Below are 20,128 nucleotides of genomic sequence, written 5' to 3'. Positions count from 1 at the left end.
GGATCTTTCTTCTCCCTGTTTACTCCTGCAGTCAGTTTTCTGTGGGCAGATTAATGTGCTCCCCAGTCAGATGTGTCCAGTTCTAGTGTCCACAGTTCAATAAGAAGGTTCATAAATGGAAGAGGGTTCAGAGAAGAGCCATGAGAATGATTAAAGGATTAGAAACCATGCCTTATAATGATAGACTCAAGGAGCTCAATCTATTTTAACAAAGAGAACATGAAAGGTTGACTTAATTACAGTCTATAAGTACCTACATGGGAATAAATACTTGATAATGGACTCTTCAGTCTAGCCGAGACAGGTATAACACTAGCCAATGGCTGGAAGTTAAAATTGGACACATTCAAACTGGAAATAAGATGTCCCTGAAGTCTTATCTGCATCTCCATACGTGAGAAATTCAGGATCTGAGGCCAGATATATACTATAAATTTACATCGGGGTAACTACATCAGGGGGTGTTAGCAACACAATTATACCGACCAGACCCTGGTACAGACAGCATTGTGTCAGTGGGAGGACTTCTCCTGTCAACGTAGTTGCCACCTCTCGTGGAGGTGAATTAACTATGCTGATGGGAGAAGCTCTCCTGTTGGCGTAGTGGCATCTTCTCTAAAATGCAGCAGAGTAGACCTTCCCTCAGACTCCTCATCTGTCTTAAATTCTAACCCCTGGAAATGGCAGTCCACTTCCTATTCAGTTATTGCTAAAGCATGGGTTCTCAAACTAGGGGTTGGGACCCCTCAGGGAGTCATGAGGTTATTACATGGGGATTTGCGAGCTGTCAGCCTCCACCCTAAATCCTGCTTTGCCTCCTGCATGTATAATAGTGTTAAATATGTATATTTAAAAGGCTTGCCATGTGAAAGGGGTCACCAGTACAAAAGTTTGAGAACCACTGTGCTAGAGGGATTCAAGTATATATTAAGGAAGCATGTATAGTGGATGGACTTCCATGTCTTATTGGGATTAAGCATGACATTTTTCAAAATGGTTCAGCATTGACGTGACTCTGCCCCCATTGAAGTCAGTGTGGGGAAAAACTGCTATTGATTTTCAGTGGGGCAGTTAGGCCAATACTAAGCTCTTGGAAATCTCACCCTAGAATTCTCTCCCAAAATATGACCACCTGGGCCTACGGAGAATCTGAGCAGCCTGTAAGTGGCCAATACATACTTCCCTACACCATTATTGTATGAAAGTTGGAGTTTCCTCTCAGTACAGCTTTTGATTGTAGGGTCCTGAGAGTTCCAGTCCAAGGATCTTCTAGTTAAGTTTCCCAGATAAATTCTCATCAGGTATCACCCAGCTCCTAGATTATTGGAGCTCCCTGAGCAGAAAAAGGAATTTTGGTCCTAGTTGTAAATAACACTTATGTAAGCAGTTCTGACCATCTGGAATCTGTTTGCAATGGCGGTGTAGCTGTGTGCATCCCAGGATATAAGAGACATGTGGGTGAGGTAATATGTTCTACTAGACCAACTTCAGTTGGTGGAAGAGACGACAAGCTTTCTAGCTTCACAGAGCTCATCTTCAGGTCTGCAAAAGGAAACCAGAGTGTCACAGTTAAATGCAAGGTGGGAAGTATTGTTAAGCATAAGGGGTTAAAGCTGTGCAAGAAACTACTTAAAATGAAGTGGGCAGTTAACACCTCTGAAGCTGTAGGAGAAAGGAAGGTTAGTGGGTTACAAATTTCTATAATGAGCCCAAAAATAGTCTCTGTGGAGACCATGATTTTTAGGCGATGTCTACACTAGCAACTGAACGACAACTTTTTGTCTTTCAGAGGTATTTAACCACACACACTAACACACTAAACAAACAAACAGTTTTGCAGACAAGTGCCAGAACAATGTTTTGCAAGCTAACACTGCTCATTGAGGGTGGAGGTTTTTTATCAGCAGGAGAGCCGACAAACAGCGTCTACACGGCGCGCCTTTTAGCGGCACGGCTGTAGCAACACAGCTGCGTCGCTAAAAGCAGTGTTGTGTAGACATAGTTTTCTTATCTAGCAGAATTATGAATTTAAGTTTGCAGGCTTGTCTTTTGAAGGTGTTGTGCGGATTTCTTTTGAGGATGCGTACTGATAGGTCAGATAGGGTGGGATAGCTTTGTGAAAAATGTTGGTCACAGGCAATAAGATTATGTGGTTTTCTTTTTTTAATCATTTTTCTGTGTAGGGCTTAAGAGTGAACCCCACACAACATGCGTTTCCAGATTCATTTGTCCTACACGTACACCATATGTTGCGATAGGCATATCTCATTCAGTACATCAAATGCTCCAATGACAACTGTGTTGGTGAAACCAGATAATCACTGCACTCTCGAATGAATTCACCCAGCTTGTCCCAATCTGGAATCTAGCTAGGAATCCTACTGATTCTATGGGCTTGGCTACACTGGAGAGTTGCAGCGCTGGTGGTGGGTTTACAGCGCTGCAACTTACACACTGTCCACACTTGCAAGGCACATACAGCGCTGCATCTCCCTGGCTGCAGTGCTGGCTGTACTCCTGCTCTGCCTCGGGTATAACTTTTGCAGCGCTAGTCCGCCAGTGTGGCCACCAAAAGCGCTGTAATTGGCCTCCAGCAGAATTTTCCCATAATGCTTTTAACTAAAGAACTCTTTGTTTTGTTATGATGCCTCTCTTTGTTTTGTTGTGAATGCGGGGGTCCCGGAGCTGCTTATCTAAAAAACAAACACAGCTCCTGTTTGCTGTGAATGAGGCAGGCAGGGGGATGAATGTCTACAGCTAGTGTTTGCTTTAAGAGAGAAACAGCAGGGTGGGGAGGGGGAGGGGGGAAAGGGAGTCCGTAGGAGCAGCTGCTTATCTGGTCTGCAGGCTATTTGCATTTAAGAGTGAATGAGGCGTCAGGGAAATGGTCAGAATTTGCAAGGCAGGGAGCTGACACAGTGTCGGCTCCAAAAATCCACACTCTTCCCTCCCGCCCCCCCCCTGCTCCCTGTCACACTCCACCCCACCCCCCTCTTTTGAAAAGCACGTAGCAGCCACTTGAACGCTGGGATAGCTGCCCATAATGCACCACTCCCAACACCGCTGCAAATGTGGCCACACTGCAGCGCTGGTAGCTGTCAGTGTGGCCACACTCCAGCACTTTCCCTACACAGCTGTACGAAGACAGCTGTAACTCCCAGCGCTGCACATCTGCAAGTGTAGCCAAGCCCTATAAAATAGAGTTAAATTCTGAAAGTTATCAACTGGGTGAGAGAGATGTCTCTTCTGCTTTGGCTGTCAGCTGACTGAAGCTACCTCCTTAAGGAAAGGAAGAGAGCAATCCACTTAGATGGTTCACAATGCTTGAAATGTTGGGGGGAGGTGGGAGAGACCATTTAGCAAATGTGCCTAAAATGGCATTCTGAATTACTATGGGAAAGACACTGTTTTTTGTCACTTCAGAAACTTTGCTGATGTTCTGTCATCAAGGATAGAAATACTTAATGGTGAAATATTTCTGCCTGTGTTCAGATTTGATTAACTTAAAGGCAAAAATTCCATTAGATTGGTGATCTTATCTACATTCCTACTATTGTTGAGATGGCAAAGGTTAATACTTAAGGATTAAGTTAAGGCTACATCATAGTCTTGAGCTGAGGTGGTTTTTTCTTTTTCTTTTTTAGGAACCAAGTACTGGAAGTGTTAGTAGCTTTGATGACTACAGCCCGTGTCCTAGCACTCCTATTGAACATGCTTATCGCAGGCAACATTCTAGTTCAAATAATATAGGAGAGGTTGGAATACACTGGAAGCTGATTCCAATTACAGGTAAGACATACTACTAACTTTTATGCTGCCTTAAAATATAAAAAAGGTAAAAACCAGTTTTGTAAAGGTCTCATCTTTCATAGATCCCACTCTTGGGTCACATTGTATGTAGAGTTTTGGTTTTAATATTTGATTATTACAGAAATAGGCTGAACTATAAGATAAGGGATCAGATTCTGCTGTGTTTATACCCATGAAACATCCCATTCTCTTTATTGGGCATTCTTAGCTGTAACCGAGACCAGATTTTAACCTCTTGGATGTGATGAATAAATAGGAATAGCTTTGGCAATGTACTGACATATATAGTGTAGCTGTCTAGAATTGTGGTCTTCATATTCAGTCGTTTGCTTGAATTTGTATCTCACAAGATGCATCAGACCAAAAAAAGTTGCAGTTGGCACTTTGGTAATGATGGCACACTTTTTTAGTTACAAGATTAAACAGGCTGATACTACAGTGGGGTTCAACATAAAAATCATTTAAGGTTACAGTTGACCTGTCTGGAAGAAGTGTCCCTTTTCACCAAATCAAGCTATCCTACTAGAGGTACTTCGAAGTCTTTTTTTCATCTTTGACCATAAGAATGAAACCCATTTTTCTTAGAGAATCTTCTTTAAAGAACCTTCTCATCCTACCTCTTGATGACTGAGTCGACAGTATTAAGTCCCTGAGAAACTTAATGAGTGTTGGCTTGAGGAATGTGGATGGTGGGATAGAAGAGGTGAGACGTCAAGAGCCATAAATGCATCTGAGACTGGGCACTGAGTCTTTCTCCCCCACCCCGCTTTCCCTTGTGATTGGCCCAAATAGGATTTATTAACTGTCATCCCCCACGAGTAAAAGCTATTGGTTTCTGCTCATCTTCTAAGAATCTGGAGTGGTGGCTGCAGGTGGAGCTGGATTGGATTTATCAAAGGGCGCTGAGACCATTTTAATACCCATCTTCTTGGTTTTTATTTCCACAAACTTCTTCATAAGCTTTTCAATGAGATAGGATAGCTTGGATATCTGACCTTTTGCAGTTTAAGCCCCAAAGGACATCAATAACAATTCAGGGCTTTGCCAAATGGCGAAAAATTGAGAGACTGTCAAGTGTTATGGTGGACAATGAACTTTTTGCATTCTGGGATGGAAACAATTTACTGTGTGTGCTGACACCACATGGTTGTGGAAGTAGCAATGGCAAGGAACATGATTAGGCAGCTCAAACTATAGTTTATCATAAATGCTGAATGTGGGAGTTCTTATGAGGATTTGTCAGTTGGCTGTTACACAGAGTGTAGTCAACTATTAAGTTTCAATATTATGCCAAGTTTTTATCTGAACCATGAATTCTCTCTGAAGTATTCTTTTGGATAAAAAGAGAAGGAACATCTCTGATCACCAGAGATGAAGGAGGTGGTGTGTTTAAACTAATAGACATCACCAGTGTTACAAACTCTATGGGGTTAACTTTCAAGTTAACTCTCTTATGGAACTAATCAGTATATAAATACAATAACACAATTAGTTTGAGAAGTGCTAGATAAGTATCTATGAGAAACTCTACAAATGCTAACTGCTGCTCTCCCTCAGGAGGGGCAGGAAGAGATCCAGAGGATCAACTGGAAAAACATGGAGATAACCAAACAGGTGAGAAGGATGGCTGCTTTTTTTTTTTTTTTTTTTTTTGCATATGCCCCTACTTCCCAATTTATAGTTTCTTCTGGTATTGACTTTTCATCAGGAAACTGGGGAGTGGAGCAGTAGTCTGCAGTTCAATTAATGGAATTGATTTGCTGAAGTGACCCAAGAATGTTTAAGGAGAATTAGAACAGTCTTAAGATTTCAGGCTTTTCCGTCAGTTGTTTGATTCTATCAAACATACCTTCCCGAAAATGTAATAGTGTCAAGGAGCCTTTGAATTTCCTTGTAGGGATTTAAGTTCCTTTTTAATATCATCATTTACAATAAGCTTTTCTGCCTCTATATAATAGACTGCATCTGATGGTTTGTGGGTTTCTTTATTTTTGTGGTGGAGAGATGGTTGTGGAAGGAAAGCATAGGCCCCAGGGAAAGCAACTTCAGTTTTTCACTTTCTCTCAATTGTAAGGAGATAAATTAGTGATTGATCTCTTGCTATCACTTTATAAATAGTATGGAAAAATAGTAATTTGCAATTTTTATTTTTACATTTTCAATCCTCCTATCGTGGTTGTGAGGAACGATACTACTTTTTTAAAGTAGTAAATTCTTTTGCTTTTTGTTACATGATGCTTTCCAGTCCTTGTCACTGAAAAAACTTACTATTGAGGGAAAACTTGCCTTTAGTTACCTAACTTATATGGATATCTTGTGTTGCTGAGCACTGGGTAATCTTTCATGTCTCAATTACTACATAAGCCAAATTCCACAATAGGCTGGAAATAAACCTGGGTTTGTTTTAGCTATCAGCTTTCTTGCTTACGATCATTTTGTCCTAACCAGAACCTAGTTTTATTCCTTAAATTAAAAGTTCATCTTGAATCGGGCTGGTCTCTGACTCCAGAAATTCAATCCAACTTGGTTCTTGCTTGCTTTTTTTCCCTGATACCTTGTACAACAAGGCGAATGGGATAGTAGATGATCTTAAAAATGATAGCTTTTAATGCTATTCATCTTGCACCCTAAGCTATTAAATGTTCTGGGATTTTTTCCTTTGGCATGCACTACTTGAACTGCTGATTTTTTGAAATAAACTCATCAAAATATAGTCTCTCTTCCTTTTGTCATTCTAGAATGACATCTTTCTACAGCATTGCAGGATCTTGCTGTAAATCAACAAGGATAGCTAGATCTTTTTAGGAAAAAAAAAAAAGCTGGTATTTTTCAGGCAGTCCTTTTTTTCCTACAAACTAACTGGATAGACCAAAGTAAAGTAGGAAGTCAGATATTTGAACAGGAACAAACGCTCGATGTTTGCTCAATATACCTGTTTGAGAATTTGTGCTCGTGCCTACACACTTAGTTTTTCCTGAGTACTTGTGACCCAAGGGTGTAGATATGTGAAGGATGAGAGTGCTCATTAAAAGTAATGCCTTCTCCTCCCCCCCCCCCCTTTAAAGTGGCTGAAAATGCTTTCAGTTTAAAATTCTGACCCCAAAGCATACCTTTGCATTGTAGTTTGCATTTCTGCTATAGTTGTTAACAAGCCTTTTCAAGCAACGAGGCTTCCTTTGTTACATAAGGAATACGGTCAGGTTTTGGGTGGAGGTTTTTTTGTTTTTGTAAATAGGATATTTCTCTTGTCAACAAACTTGAATAGAAAGTTCTACATGCTCAGATAGCCTTATGTTGAAAGGCAGAATCTGTGTGGGTTTTGTTTTTTTAAATGCACTGAACTTTTCTTGCAAAAGAACTAAATTGATAGTTCAGGTGTCTGTGTCTCAAATTAGTGTTAAATCTTGTATCTCATATCTCTCAATGATTGAGTTTCATATTTTGGATTTAGAAATTTAGCCATGTTCTACATAGTGAAGCATGGGGGAGCCATATTAAAAACTCCTTCCCTAATAATCTGTATTTAAGGTTGTAATTGAATAGTAATATCCCCTTTTGGAAATTTTAAAAGTGGTAAAATTTATAGTATTTAGTGTGATTTAGGAGTAAATGAAAAGATTATAGTACCATATATTTCTGGATACAAAGATAAAATAGAAGTTTTGTGACAGTGCCATTTTTGACAAGCAGCTTGACACAAATGAAATGCACAAAGAACATATTGCCTGCATTTCACACTAGTGCAAAGTAGGTTTAAAATGCTAACGTTGTGTAGGGAACGTGGCTACAGTGTTGCTACATTCTGGTAATTTTTCACTGCTGGAAAAATCTTCAGGGGGAGATGGGGAAGGGAGTATGTGGTGTTTTTGTTTTTAAAAGATTCTTAAAAAAATCTGTGTAGCAGTGACTTCTAGATTCAAATGCACTCTGCATACCTGTGTAAAAAGTAATATATCCCAACGTCGAGCCCTGCAAAACACATAATTGGTTCTGAGAGTCAAGCTCTGTTCTCTTCTTTTTGCATAATCCCCTAAATAAAGATTCTGCAGGTCATTTTAGACCCTCAGTTATACCTAGGCAACCCAGTTGCCTTCAGTTGTAACTGCTTGGAACTTAATTTGAAAAGGGTGGGTGGGTGAAGCCTGGCACGAAGGAATAGAAACTGTTCACTTCTGACTGGCTTTGCAGAGACAACAGGATTTTAAAATCCTAAAACAAATCTTATTTTTGTCACTAAATTAAGTAGATTGGTATCCTGTTAAGCACACAAACAGGTCTGTTTGTGTTTTGTTTTGTACTTACTAGTAAAAGTATAATTGCACTTTAAAGGTACATGAATTTAAGACATTCTTACATAATTTTGGATACCATTTCTACTCCAGAGATGACATTCCTCTTCCCCATCCCCCAGCCAGTTTTAGTGGTTTTACAATCTCCCCCCCCCCCCCTTTTTTTAATAATTTTTCTCTCTCATGGTGCTGTTAGAAAGATCCACACAAACCAAAGAGGAAACTGATAGTAATTTCAATTTCCCCAGGTACTACTACACAAAGTGATGTCAAAAGCACAAAGTACAAACCTTTGCAGATTTGGCTAAGAGGCAATGGATTGAATGTGCTTGGGGACGGAACTAACCATATCTAGAAATGATCTGTGTGAAGCTTGGAATAATACAGTGAAACTTTTCCATATCTGTTTAGTGTTATCTGGTCTGTAAATTGAGTGCTTCTGTTACTGCTGTTAATGTTGTATTTTATGAGCATTGAAAGAAACTTGCTTAACAGTAAGATTGTAGGGAGACCTGAGATTATGTGGGAGTCACTAGCTGAACTCAGATTTTCATAATTGCATGCCAACAATGCTTCAAAAATGGCTAGCCATCCAACTCATCATTTTACATGCGCACAATTTAAACTCTACACCATAGTATGTGACTTCTACTTAGAAGCTAGATAGGAAAAAATGTCAATGATTTAATTGGTCACCTACCCACTTCAGTCTGCTTAAATCTCCCGAAGGTTATGTTGCTTCGCGTTGTGCAATAGTGGTCATCAGATATTGTTGTCGGGCAAAATGACTTGCTTAGGAATGAAAATCATAAGCAAGAGTAATGAAAAATCCTAAAATATTCTGTTTTTCTCCCCGCCCCTCCACTCTTCTCCCTCCGCGCCCCTCCCCCCCCCCAAACCTAATAAAGATTAAACTGAGTGCTTCTGTACTAGTACTTGGCATTAGTGCCTCAAATGCAGAGTTAAGTTGTTAGGCAGAAGTTGATGCTGTTTTAAAATTATTACAAACTTCAAGTGTGTGTTTTTTGTTGTCTTTTCAGAGATTAGATTTATAATAATTAACTCTTCCTGTATAGGTCTGAAATCACCAGAAGAACAACTGGTGTATTTACCACCAAAGGATGCCCTTCCTAATGACCCCCGGGTAATAAATAGACAAAGAAGTTCTGATTACCAGTTTCCATACTCTCCATTTTCAGACATACAAAAGGGGACAAAAGAAGATGGACTGTATACAAGTCACATGGAGAAAAATGAAGATCAGTGTGCACTAACAGATCACCCTCTTGCATCTAAGCACTCCATAAGTGGAATAATAGAGTCTACGTTATTGGAAGAATACAATCTCTTTGTAAGAAAGGTTCAGGAGATTTTGCAGCAGAAGAATATTGCATATGTGAGTGGAATGTCCACTCCTGTCTTTTCAGCCCAAGAGAGGGTAATGAGACTTTCTAAATACATATGTTTACAGGCCTTAGACGTCTCTGTCCAAGAGTATATAGAGAGGCTGAGTGAAAAGCTGAATAATGTTGCTCTGTCATCTTCATGTGGTAGGCATACTCCACCTCTTAATCCTAGTCCTGATCCAGCAGGAGATGCTGTAACTGAGGCTGAATTGAATCCTCTGCCAGAACAGGGTGTATCTGTTTCAAGTGACTTTGACAATGCACTGTTACCAGAACTACCGAGTAAGAGTATTGTGGAGGAGCCAAACTGTAATGAGCAGCATTCATCAACAAACTTAACCATAGTGAAAGAGGAAATGGACCATGTTAGTGCCACCACAGAGGTTTTACTGACATCTGATAAGAACACTTCCAGTGATGATCCACTGGAGCCACCAGAAAAGACTCAGAAATCACCAGATAACTTAAACATTTCAACCCAACCAGCACTCTCGGATTTTATAAGCCAGTTAAAACCTGAAGTATTCAACAGCTTGGTCAAAATAATTAAAGATGTACAGAAAAATACTGTGAAATTTTACATTCATGAAGAGGAGGAAAGTACCCTCTGCAAAGAAATACAGGTAAATCATTTTTTTCCTTTGGGTCCTATCCTTAGCATAGCTAGGATGTCACACACTTCATAGCTTCTGTAGGCTGAGCAAATTGCACGCAGCAGGGGCTTCTTGCATTCCTTCATTTCCCTTTTTCCCCCCCCCACTCCAAGACAGCAGAAGCTCACTTTATGCCATGCTCCCATCCCCTTTTGTTTCAGAAACACCCATCAACCGGTCCTTTTGATCTATAAACAGTTGCAGAGGTGCTCAAAGCTGTGGCTCTGCTAATCAGCTGGCAGCAGCTGTGTCCCATTTTCCTCTTTCCTGTCTTTCAGTTATTCCCCAAAATCAACAGGATTCTGCTCATTCTCTGAAATAGCGATGTTCAAAAATTGCACTACATCCAAACAGAGAAATGCCATTAAGTTGAGTGTAAGGCCTTGAAAGCTTGTCCAAATATTTCTTCATTTTAAAAATGGTGTTAATGGAGCCATTCAGTCTGGGGTGAATAAACCTGACTTGCAAACACATCAGTAAAGGCATAGGTGCATTTGAGCTTTGAAATTTGGTGTTCATTAACTCACGAAAAAGTAAGGCTCTCCTGTGGTATATCTGCACTCAGTTTTTAAGACTTCCTCTTGTCTAGGCAAGGTATAAACCTCTTTCCAGCTGGACGGTGGGATTGGTTGTAGAAGAGCCCTTGTTTTGTTCTTTTTGAAAGTAGCACTGTAGGGTAGCTTCTGTGAGGTTTCAGGAATAAAAGAGAAACATGATCAAAAGCATGTTGTTCTCCGTTCTACTTGAAAATTTATTAACGGATGGTCAGAGAATGAAAAAATCATATAATTTTTGCTGCTTGAAATTCCAGATCATGTTGAGAAATTGCACTTTTGTGTTTAATATTAAATATCATGGAGTTGAAAGTAAAATGTTTTTGGCTTTTAGAGAAAAGTGCAATTTTCAGCTGAGACTAAGGTGGTCAGCCACTTGGATGGAGTTCTGTAAAAATAATTACAGAAATAGCTTTACAAAATGAATCTAGTCCCTGTGTTTCTATACCTTAGGGTAGAGATTAAAAAAAATGTGTAGGATTTTTTTTATTTTAAAATGCCTATGTGGTTGCTTGAATAGTAAAAACTCTACATGGTGAGCTTTTGAATTGCATTGGTTTAACTAATTTTTTTTTCTTTGTGGGGTAGGAATACCTTACAAAATTAGGTAATACAGAATGCCACCCAGAACAGTTCTTGAAAAGAAGAGCTACTTTAGACAAACTATTGATAATTATTCAAAATGAAGATATTGCCAGCCTCATCCATAAGGTACATTAAATACATTTAATAGTACTAGTTTAATTTAACTGTGAAATATAGAAAGTTTGACTCAAAACTTAAGTCAGTCACTTGCATTTAAAAAGTTTGATTGTAATGTGCATCTTGAGTAGAAGGGATTAAACTTGTTTTGATTTATCCAGTTTTGTAACTCTTGCACCACTACTTATGACCACAACTTTTTTCCTTTTAATGTATATTAGATAAAATGGAAGCACTGCTTATAATTTAATAGCCAAGGTTGAGTTGAGTTTGCACCTAAACCAGGGATTTAACAATTTTGTTGTAGTATTTGTTGAGTAATATTCAGATCTTGGAAGTAAATTGGTTGGTTAGTCTAAGTTAATTTCTTAATTTTAACACCAAGTGTTAGGGAATTTTGAAGCAATTTGCTCAGTTAAGATTATTCTGAACAAAAAGTCTTTAAAACTCACTGACATCTTGGGCACCGTATACATAAAGCTTTTAATTTTTTATTTTTTTTTTACGGCTTGTTTTTCCATTATTTTTCAACAGTGAACGTTCCTCTTTCAGCAGGGACTAACTGCTGTTCTATAGAGAATTCCACATATAAACATGTCTTTCAAAATGGAACGAAGGTCAACTTACCTAATGTTAGAGGCCTTTCTCCAAAATGGCCACCTATCTCCTATTGTCAAGCAAACTGAGGCCACCCAGGGCGCTCTTAACACAGGGCTGCTGGCTTCACTTTAATTGGCAACAATGTCAGTCAATAGCTGTATTGAAAAGGGACACCTAACTGAGAGCAGCTGTGGCCTCTGTCCCATGGGTGGGGGGAAGGGAGATGGCAGCTATTTTGAAAGAGGCATTTATTCAGAGAGATTCATGAAGAATGTTATGCACCAGCCTCTGCTGACAGATAAGCTATAAGAGAGGCTGAGACTAAATGTATACCCCATATCAGAAAAGACAATTGGAGGACAAAGAATGCCACCATGGCTAAACAGCAGAGTAATGAAGGCAGTTGGAGGCAAAAAAGGCATCATTTAAAATGTGTAAGTCCTGTTTTAGTGAGGCTAATAGGAAGGAGCACAAACTCTGGCAGGTCAGGTGTAAAAGCATAATAAAGCTGGCCAAGAGAGAATCTAAGAAGCAACTTGATAAAGACACAAACTAACAGTAAGGAATGTAAGTACATCAGATGCAGGAAGCCTGCCAAATATGCTTTGGGACCACCCAGTGACCAAGAAAGGAGCAGTCAGGGAAGATAAGGCCATTGCAGAGAAGCTAAATGAATTCTTTGCTCAATCTTCATTGCTGAGGGATGTGTGGGAGATAGCGCTGAAGTAGATATTTTTGGGAAACAAATTTGAATACTGTCCCACACTGATGTCAGAAGGTAGCTAATGTAACACCAATTTTTGAAAAGGGCTCCAGAGGCGATCCTGTACGTTACAGGGTGGTGTGCTTTTACTTCAGTACCATGCTAATAGGTTGAAACTACAATAAAGAACAGAATTATCAGACCTGTAGAGAAACAGTGTGTTGGGGAAGAGTCAACACAGCTTTTATAAAGGGAAGTTGTGCCTCACCAATATATTTTGAATTCTTTGTGTGTGTGTCAACAAGCATGTGGATAATGGTGATCAAGTTGATAGTGTCAGCCTGTGGAACTCCATTGCCATGGGATGTTGTGATGGCCAAAAGTATAACCAAGTTCAAAAAAGAATTACATAAATTCATGGAGTTTAGGTCCATCGATGGCTATTAGTGATGATGGTTGGGGATGCAACCTGACTGCCTGAAGCTGGCAGGGAAGACAGGTGTGGCTCACTCTAAAACTGCCCTGTTTTGGACACTCCCCCTGAAGCTCTGGTATTGGTCACTGTTGGAAACTGGATACTGACCTAGATGGACTGTTGGTGTGACCCAGTGTGGCAGCTCTTATGTTCTATTATGGAAAAATTACCATTAATCCTACATTTTTCTGTTCACAAGCTACCTATTGCATTATATCTATTCAACAAAAAGATTAGGAAAGGGAAGCTGAGGGCATGTAGGGGAAGGAGGAGAAAAATGTATGCATGCAGGGGAGGGAGATGCAAGAGGTAGGGGGACTTTTGGAGTACAGGAAGGAGAAAGGGGGGTAGTACAGTCTTCCTGCTTTGGGTAATGTCAAAATGACAGTTGCCAGAACATACCAGCAAATCTGGCAGTGATGATGAAATAGAACTTTTAGTGATTTAAGTTTGATGCTTCATACCATGTGATATTTCTAACTCAAGATAACAGTCTCTTTTGGTTTCTTGCCCTTTTTTTGTTCTTGTATGAATATTTTAATTTTTAAAGAGTTCCTTGACAAAAACTGTTAAAATGGGGTTAAGGTTGAGAGTGTGTATTAGTAATTTAGGGTAAAACACACAAGGATGTTTCAGCTATCCCACAAACAAGCATTATAAAGGCAAGATATTCCAAGTTAGGTTAAATGGAAAATAAATCCAAAATGTTAAGATAAGGAAATACAAAGGTAAGACACATCCTCACTGTATTGACACAGTGAGGGGGCAGAAGAGAGAAATGTAATGTGTTTTGTAATTTCTTCTGATCTGGGAACACAAATGCTAAATGCCCTAATCACGTGTCATGGTATCACTATGGGGCAGAAGTAAGGTTGTTTGGAAGTCCATCAATCTTAGTTCCATTTTAATGTAATTTCTGTTTGGAAATATAGATGTAATTGTACCTTTTGGTCTTTAGTCCTGGACATGCTGTGAACAGAGACTGCAAGCTTCCCCATACAGCTTTGTCCATGCCCATCATTCTTATGTATTCAACTCCATGGAGGTTTCATTAATGCTATTCTGTGTAGTTTCATGATGCACTAAGGAAGAGTAAAAGGAACTTTGTCTGTTCACTATGTGCATTTGGATATTATGTTGATGGCTATGTATAACAACTTAAGTGGGATGGGGCAGCGATGAAAGGTATTTTGTGGCATATTCATCTTTTTGTATTGTCATCACTTCCAACCTCCTCACCTTCATTCTGCCTACATTTCTGTAATGACTTCATTGTGGGATCAAGTCCCACAGAAATAACTACACTAGTCACTTCTGGAAGTCTGTCTGAGAACCCAAAAGCTAGCATGGTGATAGGGGTGGAAAATTTGTAATCCTTGGTTTTCTTTTCTTTTTCGTAGGTGTTTCAACTCAACCACTCTTCCCTTGTCTGCTTGCATCATACTTGTACACCTCTAATTCTAACTATATATTTCTCTTTTTAAACAGATACCTGGTTTAGTAACTCTGAAGAGGCTTTCATGTGTCAGCTTTGCTGGTGTTGATAGCTTGGATGATGTGAAAAACCACACATACAATGAATTGTTTGTGTCTGGCGGTTTTGTTGTGTCTGATGAATCTGTTCTTAATCCAGAGTCTGTCACAGTTGGTAAGAATTTTTGTTAAAAATCATGAATTTTTAGTACAGAGAAAGCACTTGAGAATTAAATCCTCCATTTAACTACAGAAGAGAGGCAATGAAAACTTCTTGCAGTCATATGTATCAAGCTTGTAACAAAGAGGGTTAAATCAGTTTATTCTCATATGCACTTTATTATTTGCCTTTCTGGAGATAGCTGTCTATAGCCAACTGGATTGGGGCCACCAATTAAAATTTCATAGGCTGCTGATATAGAAGTCAGTCTAGTCTCTCAGCCTGGGTCAGTCTGAATAGCTACCTCGACATGAAAAGCTTTTTGTATGATGCTACCAAACCATTAATATTCCAGTCCTCAAAGAATCACACAGCTTTTATAATTGTAGCCTTTATTTAAGACCGCATAGTTCTCTCTATTCTCTCTTCCCTCCCACCCCAAAACCCCCCCCAGAAGCAAAACTTATAGGTATATCTCCATATATTATCTCATAAAATGGGAAGGGACCCTGAAAGGTCATCGAGTCCAGCCCCCTGCCTTCACTAGCAGGACCAAGTACTGATTTTTGCCCCAGATGCCTAGTGGCCCCCTCAAGGATTGAACTCTCAACCCTGGGTTTAGCAGGCCAATGCTCAAACCACTGAGCTATCCCTCTCCCTGTAAGTTAATTTGTTTTTAATGGATCTCTCTTAATGGCAATAAGTCACTTTGAGTCAAATTTAGTGTAAACTTACACAACTGTAGTGGACCTGGGCCACTGACAGCAAACTGTAATCTATTAGAAACTGAATCTAAAAAAAAAGACACTTCTTGCAAAGCTCAGTACTGGGGTTATGTTTTCAGCTGTTAATCAAAGATATGTAAAATGGAAGACAATAGTTTTTGTGTTTGGCTTAGATTTTTAAATGTTTTTTAAAAAACATTATAACACATTATTTTGTCTCCAAAATAGATAAACTTAAAAATTTCCTAAAGTTCCTTGAGGACCTCAATACACCTGATGGGAAATGGCAGTGGAAAGTCCACTGTAAAATACAAAAAAAACTTAAGGAGCTTGGGAGGTAAGCAATGTACTCTAAATACCAAGGTACTGAAATGACATGTTAGAAAAACAGTGCTTTCAAAGATATAAAATCTTAACTCCCTTCAAAAATATTTTCTTGATTTTTCATTATGTGATATATTATGTAGTTTGAATATTGATCTAAATGTAAACCTCCAATCCTCTTTTTTAAATAGAATGAATGCTAAAGCCTTGAGTCTGCTGACACTTCTGAATACCTATCAGAAGAAACACATGGTTGAGATTCTGTCCTATCATAACTGTGACTCTCAAACACGAAATGCTCCAGAATTAGACTGTCTTATCCGACTTCAGGCTCAGAATATACAACAAAGACATGTTGTCTTCTTAACAGGTAAAAAACCAGAACTTGCAGCTCTTTTTCTTAAGTTTGATATTATTGTGTTACTAAGTCACTCCTCTTTCTCTTTTTATAAATTTAGAAAAGAATGTCAAAACATTTTCAAATTATGCTGATAATGGAATAGTAGTTGCTACAGTTGATGACTTTATGCAAAACTTCAAAAATCTCGTTGGCTACCATAATTCAATTACTGAAGAAAACAACCTTCCTTCACCTGGTGTTCCTGAAAGACAATCAGGTAATATTCAGCATATTTTATACTCTTTTCAGCTAATCAGAGGAGTGGGGTGGATCAGAGGAGTCCTTTAAGTGTAGTGTCTTTACTCTTACAAAACAAACTCTGTAGATTTGTGAGGAAATCCCAACTCTCAAGTACTCTGTATTTTAAGAAATGGGAAAGGGATGCTGGGATGGAATACTGTAAGGTATCTTTAGTACAGAATTACTGACTAATTCAGTATCCAAGAAAGCCTGATGATGATTGATTAAGAGGGTAAGGTAATATGTAAGCCAAATGACATTCCCTTCTGTTCTGAGGGGAGGATAAGCTTAATGACAGATTTAGAAATGGTAACAAAATGAACTTGGATGTCAGTAATTGTATTCTGTAATTGTCTGATCAAATACTGACCTACTGTATAACTTTAGATGCTGTTTTGACATTAACCCCTTTGGAGCTGGGAGTTGGGATTTCCCAACACTAAACATGAACACAATGCGCAGAAGCTTTTAGCATCGGAATATCTGGACATTCACACAGAGGGTTAAGTGTGTGTGTTGAGTAAGTGAACAAGAGTGGCAGAAGACCAAGCCTTAAGTGATATTGGATTTACCTACCCGAAGCATAACACTCTGTGAGTAGTGTATAGCTTTTTTTAAAAATCGTATATTTCAATAGAGTAGGACTTCTCTTTCTTAATATAGTTCTTGTAGAAAGCGATGAAAAGGACGAGGAAGATATGTCTTTGGATTCAGGGGATGAAACATCACAAATAGAAATCTGCAGTGATGCCTCAAAGTATGATTCTCATTCAGAAGCTTTGCAGACAGAGACCAAAGGCTCACATGGAACAGATTCAAAAGAAAAAACTCTAACCGATATGCAGCTGTCTTCTGAAGGACAAATTGGGTTGATGGAAAAAACTTCTAAACTTGATTTGGAGGAGATACAGCCAATAACTCCTGTTTCTACAGTATGCTCTGCTGAAGGAGACAAAAACAATTCAGTAGAACAAGTTCCTTTCAACAACTTTCAGGTTTACAGTAGACAATTAAGTATGTCCCATCAGTTCAGTCATTTTAATGTTCTCACTCATCAGACTTTTCTGGGAACAACATACCCAATTTCCACAAGTCAAAACCAAGAAGGTGGGAATTATTTTCTGTCTGCTTACAGTCAGAGCATGGATACAGACAAGTCGTCATCTCCTAGTAATTGGGATGTAAATTGTGAATCTTCCAGGCCATATTCAAAATAGAAATAAACACAAAACTAAAACTTTTTATAGGTTTGTTGTGGACTTCTTTCTGTTTCTAAAAAAGTGAATTAACAGTTTCTATTTTATTCTCTGAACAAAATGTTTCTTGTCGTTTAACTCAAATGTTTCCGTCTTATTTAAATCATGATGGCCTGTACCAGTTGAAGCATCTGAAAATTGAAATAAATATATATTTTTTAACATTTATTGTATTTGAATTATCTTGTTTTGTTGGCACTTTTAAGTTTTTACATTTGTATTTGACCTGTACTTGGGCTTCAGTTTGAAGTCTGTTTTAATGTAAAACTGAATGTTTGCCTAAAGCATGTGAAATAGCAAAGCTTCATTTTTTAAGTAAACCTGTAATAGAGTATCCAAGCCACTTGTCTTTAAATGAATATAAAAACTGTTATGTATTTATTTGATTGACATTGGACACATTTTGTACAAAATGTTTTTACATAGCGATAAGGCAGTGTAGTTATTTTAATGAAAAAAAATATATATATATATATAAAATACTGGATTTTGGCTAAATACCTCAATTAGAGTAACCAATGGTGCAGTTCCATTTAAAAAAAAAAATAAACTCTTCATGCACATGGGACTTAGTAGCAACTTGCTTTGTTTTATATCCTGTTTCTAAAATACAGAACACTGTTGCTGCAAAATTTATTTCAATACCATTTTTGTGTGCATCTAATTAATCTGTTTAGTACCTTCTGCTTACCACAACTGCATGGAAATAGCCCTACAGTTTTAAAGTTCTGTATCTTCTTATAAATGTACAGATGGCAGACAGCTGATTTGTTCTGTCTTAACTTGAATTACTATAGTAGTGTAACAGATAGTGTCTATCAGTACTTTTAGGCTCTGAACTTAATGTTCTGCTAAATGTGGCAGTGCCACTAAAATGAATATCTTCATAAGAGTTTAATTACTGTTCTCACCCGTTATTTAAAATTTATATGTATTGTGCTAGATTTTGTCTCCTTCCCCCTCCCCGAACATTTTTCTGTAGTAACTCAATTATTGAAGCACAAATGTATCAACTTCCCTTGTGCACAGTCTTGTAAATACTATAGAGAAGATTTCCAGAAAATACTATGTGGATGGTAAAACAAACTGGTATACTACCATATGTTTGGTTTCTTTTTTTTTAAATTTAGTGTTAAAGTCCACTACTACCTAAGAGTTTTCTTACATTACTAAGTTTTTGGGTTTTGTTTTTTTTCTGTCAAGACACTTTATTTTTGTTGCAGTCAGTTTAGGTTTTAGTACAGCCAGGGGACAAATGTTGTTTTAAAGGCAAAATGTGATTATTAAGCCACAAATGACAGGTGCACTCACTACTTATAGTAGCAGAGGGGTAGCCGTGTTAGTCTGGTTCTGTAGAAGCAGCAAAGAATCCTGTAGCACCTTATAGACTAACAGATGTTTTGTAGCATGAGCTTTCGTGGGTAAACACCCACTTCTTCGGATGCATGGGTATTCACCCACGAAAGCTCATGCTACAAAACATCTGTTAGTCTATAAGGTGCCACAGGATTCTTTGCTGCTTCTACTTATAGTAGCTAAAACTATTTTTTTAAAGCTAACTAATTTCAAGCTGGTATTCATTTTTAAAATACCCATTTAATGCATTTTAAGTAAAACACTTCTATAAAAAGATTTCTAAAAATAGAAGAAAAGCTCCCACTCATTCAGAACAGAGGTGGCTACAACAGCAGCACAGATAGATATGGAAGCAGAGGCTATTCAGACAATTGGGTGCTGGTAGTCTAATGCAAACTGAACATATATAAGACCACAGGTGGAAAATCAACATTAATCAGTTCTCATTTCAGATACAGGACAACAAGCTATACACACAATGGTGTGGATCTGTGGGCACAGTATTGTGTTTTGGGTGCATAAGCACACATCCACGTTGCCCTAAGGCTCCCAGCTAGGATTCGGTGGCAAAGCATACTCAGTAGGCATGCAGGCAGGGGCATGTTATGCGATCAACTGATACCGCTGTTGTATGCTGTGTGAGCGCATCAGCAGCCATTGGATATATTGGTGATACACTTGGGAGAAAATGATCTAGGAACACTTAAAGAGATGGAGTTAATGCTTCGAACTAGGAGGGACCTGTCGCAGATCCTGGGAATTTTTCTGGGGGTTAACATTGGTTGAATATGCAACAAAAATAAACTAGCAATTACTCCATTCCTTTTCCAAGCCATGAACCCTGCCAGGGTGGACAAAACCAGGTAGTATGTGAACAGGGAGGTGACCAAATTCTTGTTGCGCTTGGTGGGGGACAGTAATTTCACATCCTGGCATAGTCTATGGGGCACTGGAGTTATTTTAGGAGGATGGGGGGCACCTGTCAGACTCAGGTGCTGCCAT

At 38.6% G+C, this 20,128-nt stretch overlaps 2 protein-coding genes across 22 annotated transcripts in view; one reads left to right on the top strand and one right to left on the bottom strand.

The window, feature by feature from the left end:
• The window catches only part of TASOR (transcription activation suppressor), a 56,304-nt gene extending 37,966 nt beyond the window's left edge, over positions 1-18,338 (top strand). Inside the window, exons 16-24 of one of the 7 annotated variants that reach the window (XM_039546914.1) lie at positions 3,645-3,789; positions 5,368-5,424; positions 9,299-10,128; positions 11,301-11,423; positions 14,681-14,840; positions 15,779-15,887; positions 16,066-16,244; positions 16,333-16,491; positions 17,178-18,338. In XM_039546914.1, coding sequence (XP_039402848.1) covers positions 3,645-3,789; positions 5,368-5,424; positions 9,299-10,128; positions 11,301-11,423; positions 14,681-14,840; positions 15,779-15,887; positions 16,066-16,244; positions 16,333-16,491; positions 17,178-17,731 — 2,316 coding nt within the window. In that variant the 3' untranslated portion in view covers positions 17,732-18,338. Of the gene's footprint in view, positions 1-3,644; positions 3,790-5,367; positions 5,425-9,175; positions 10,129-11,300; positions 11,424-14,680; positions 14,841-15,778; positions 15,888-16,065; positions 16,245-16,332; positions 16,492-16,901 lie in introns of all 7 variants that reach the window. The other 6 variants (XM_039546912.1, XM_039546917.1, XM_039546916.1 and 3 more) reach the window with 6 other exon arrangements.
• The window catches only part of CCDC66 (coiled-coil domain containing 66), a 90,447-nt gene that overhangs the window by 18,165 nt on the left and 52,154 nt on the right, over positions 1-20,128 (bottom strand). For 3 of the 15 annotated variants that reach the window (XM_039546926.1, XM_039546927.1, XM_039546920.1), the window contains one exon: positions 10,123-10,841. The exons of 8 other annotated variants lie outside the window; for them this stretch is intronic. Coding sequence is in view for 1 of the 7 variants with exons in the window: in XM_039546924.1 (XP_039402858.1) it covers positions 17,869-17,901 (33 nt within the window). In the remaining 6 variants the exon portion in view is untranslated. Of the gene's footprint in view, positions 1-869; positions 1,543-10,122; positions 10,842-17,766; positions 17,902-20,128 lie in introns of those variants that run through there. 4 more of the 15 variants (XR_005601204.1, XM_039546923.1, XM_039546921.1 and 1 more) reach the window with 4 other exon arrangements.

Source organism: Mauremys reevesii, linkage group 7, assembly GCF_016161935.1.
Source record: "Mauremys reevesii isolate NIE-2019 linkage group 7, ASM1616193v1, whole genome shotgun sequence".
Classification (NCBI taxonomy): Eukaryota; Metazoa; Chordata; order Testudines; family Geoemydidae; genus Mauremys; species Mauremys reevesii.
Note: the sequence above shows the minus strand (reverse complement) of the source record. Positions and strands in the feature narration are given on the sequence as shown.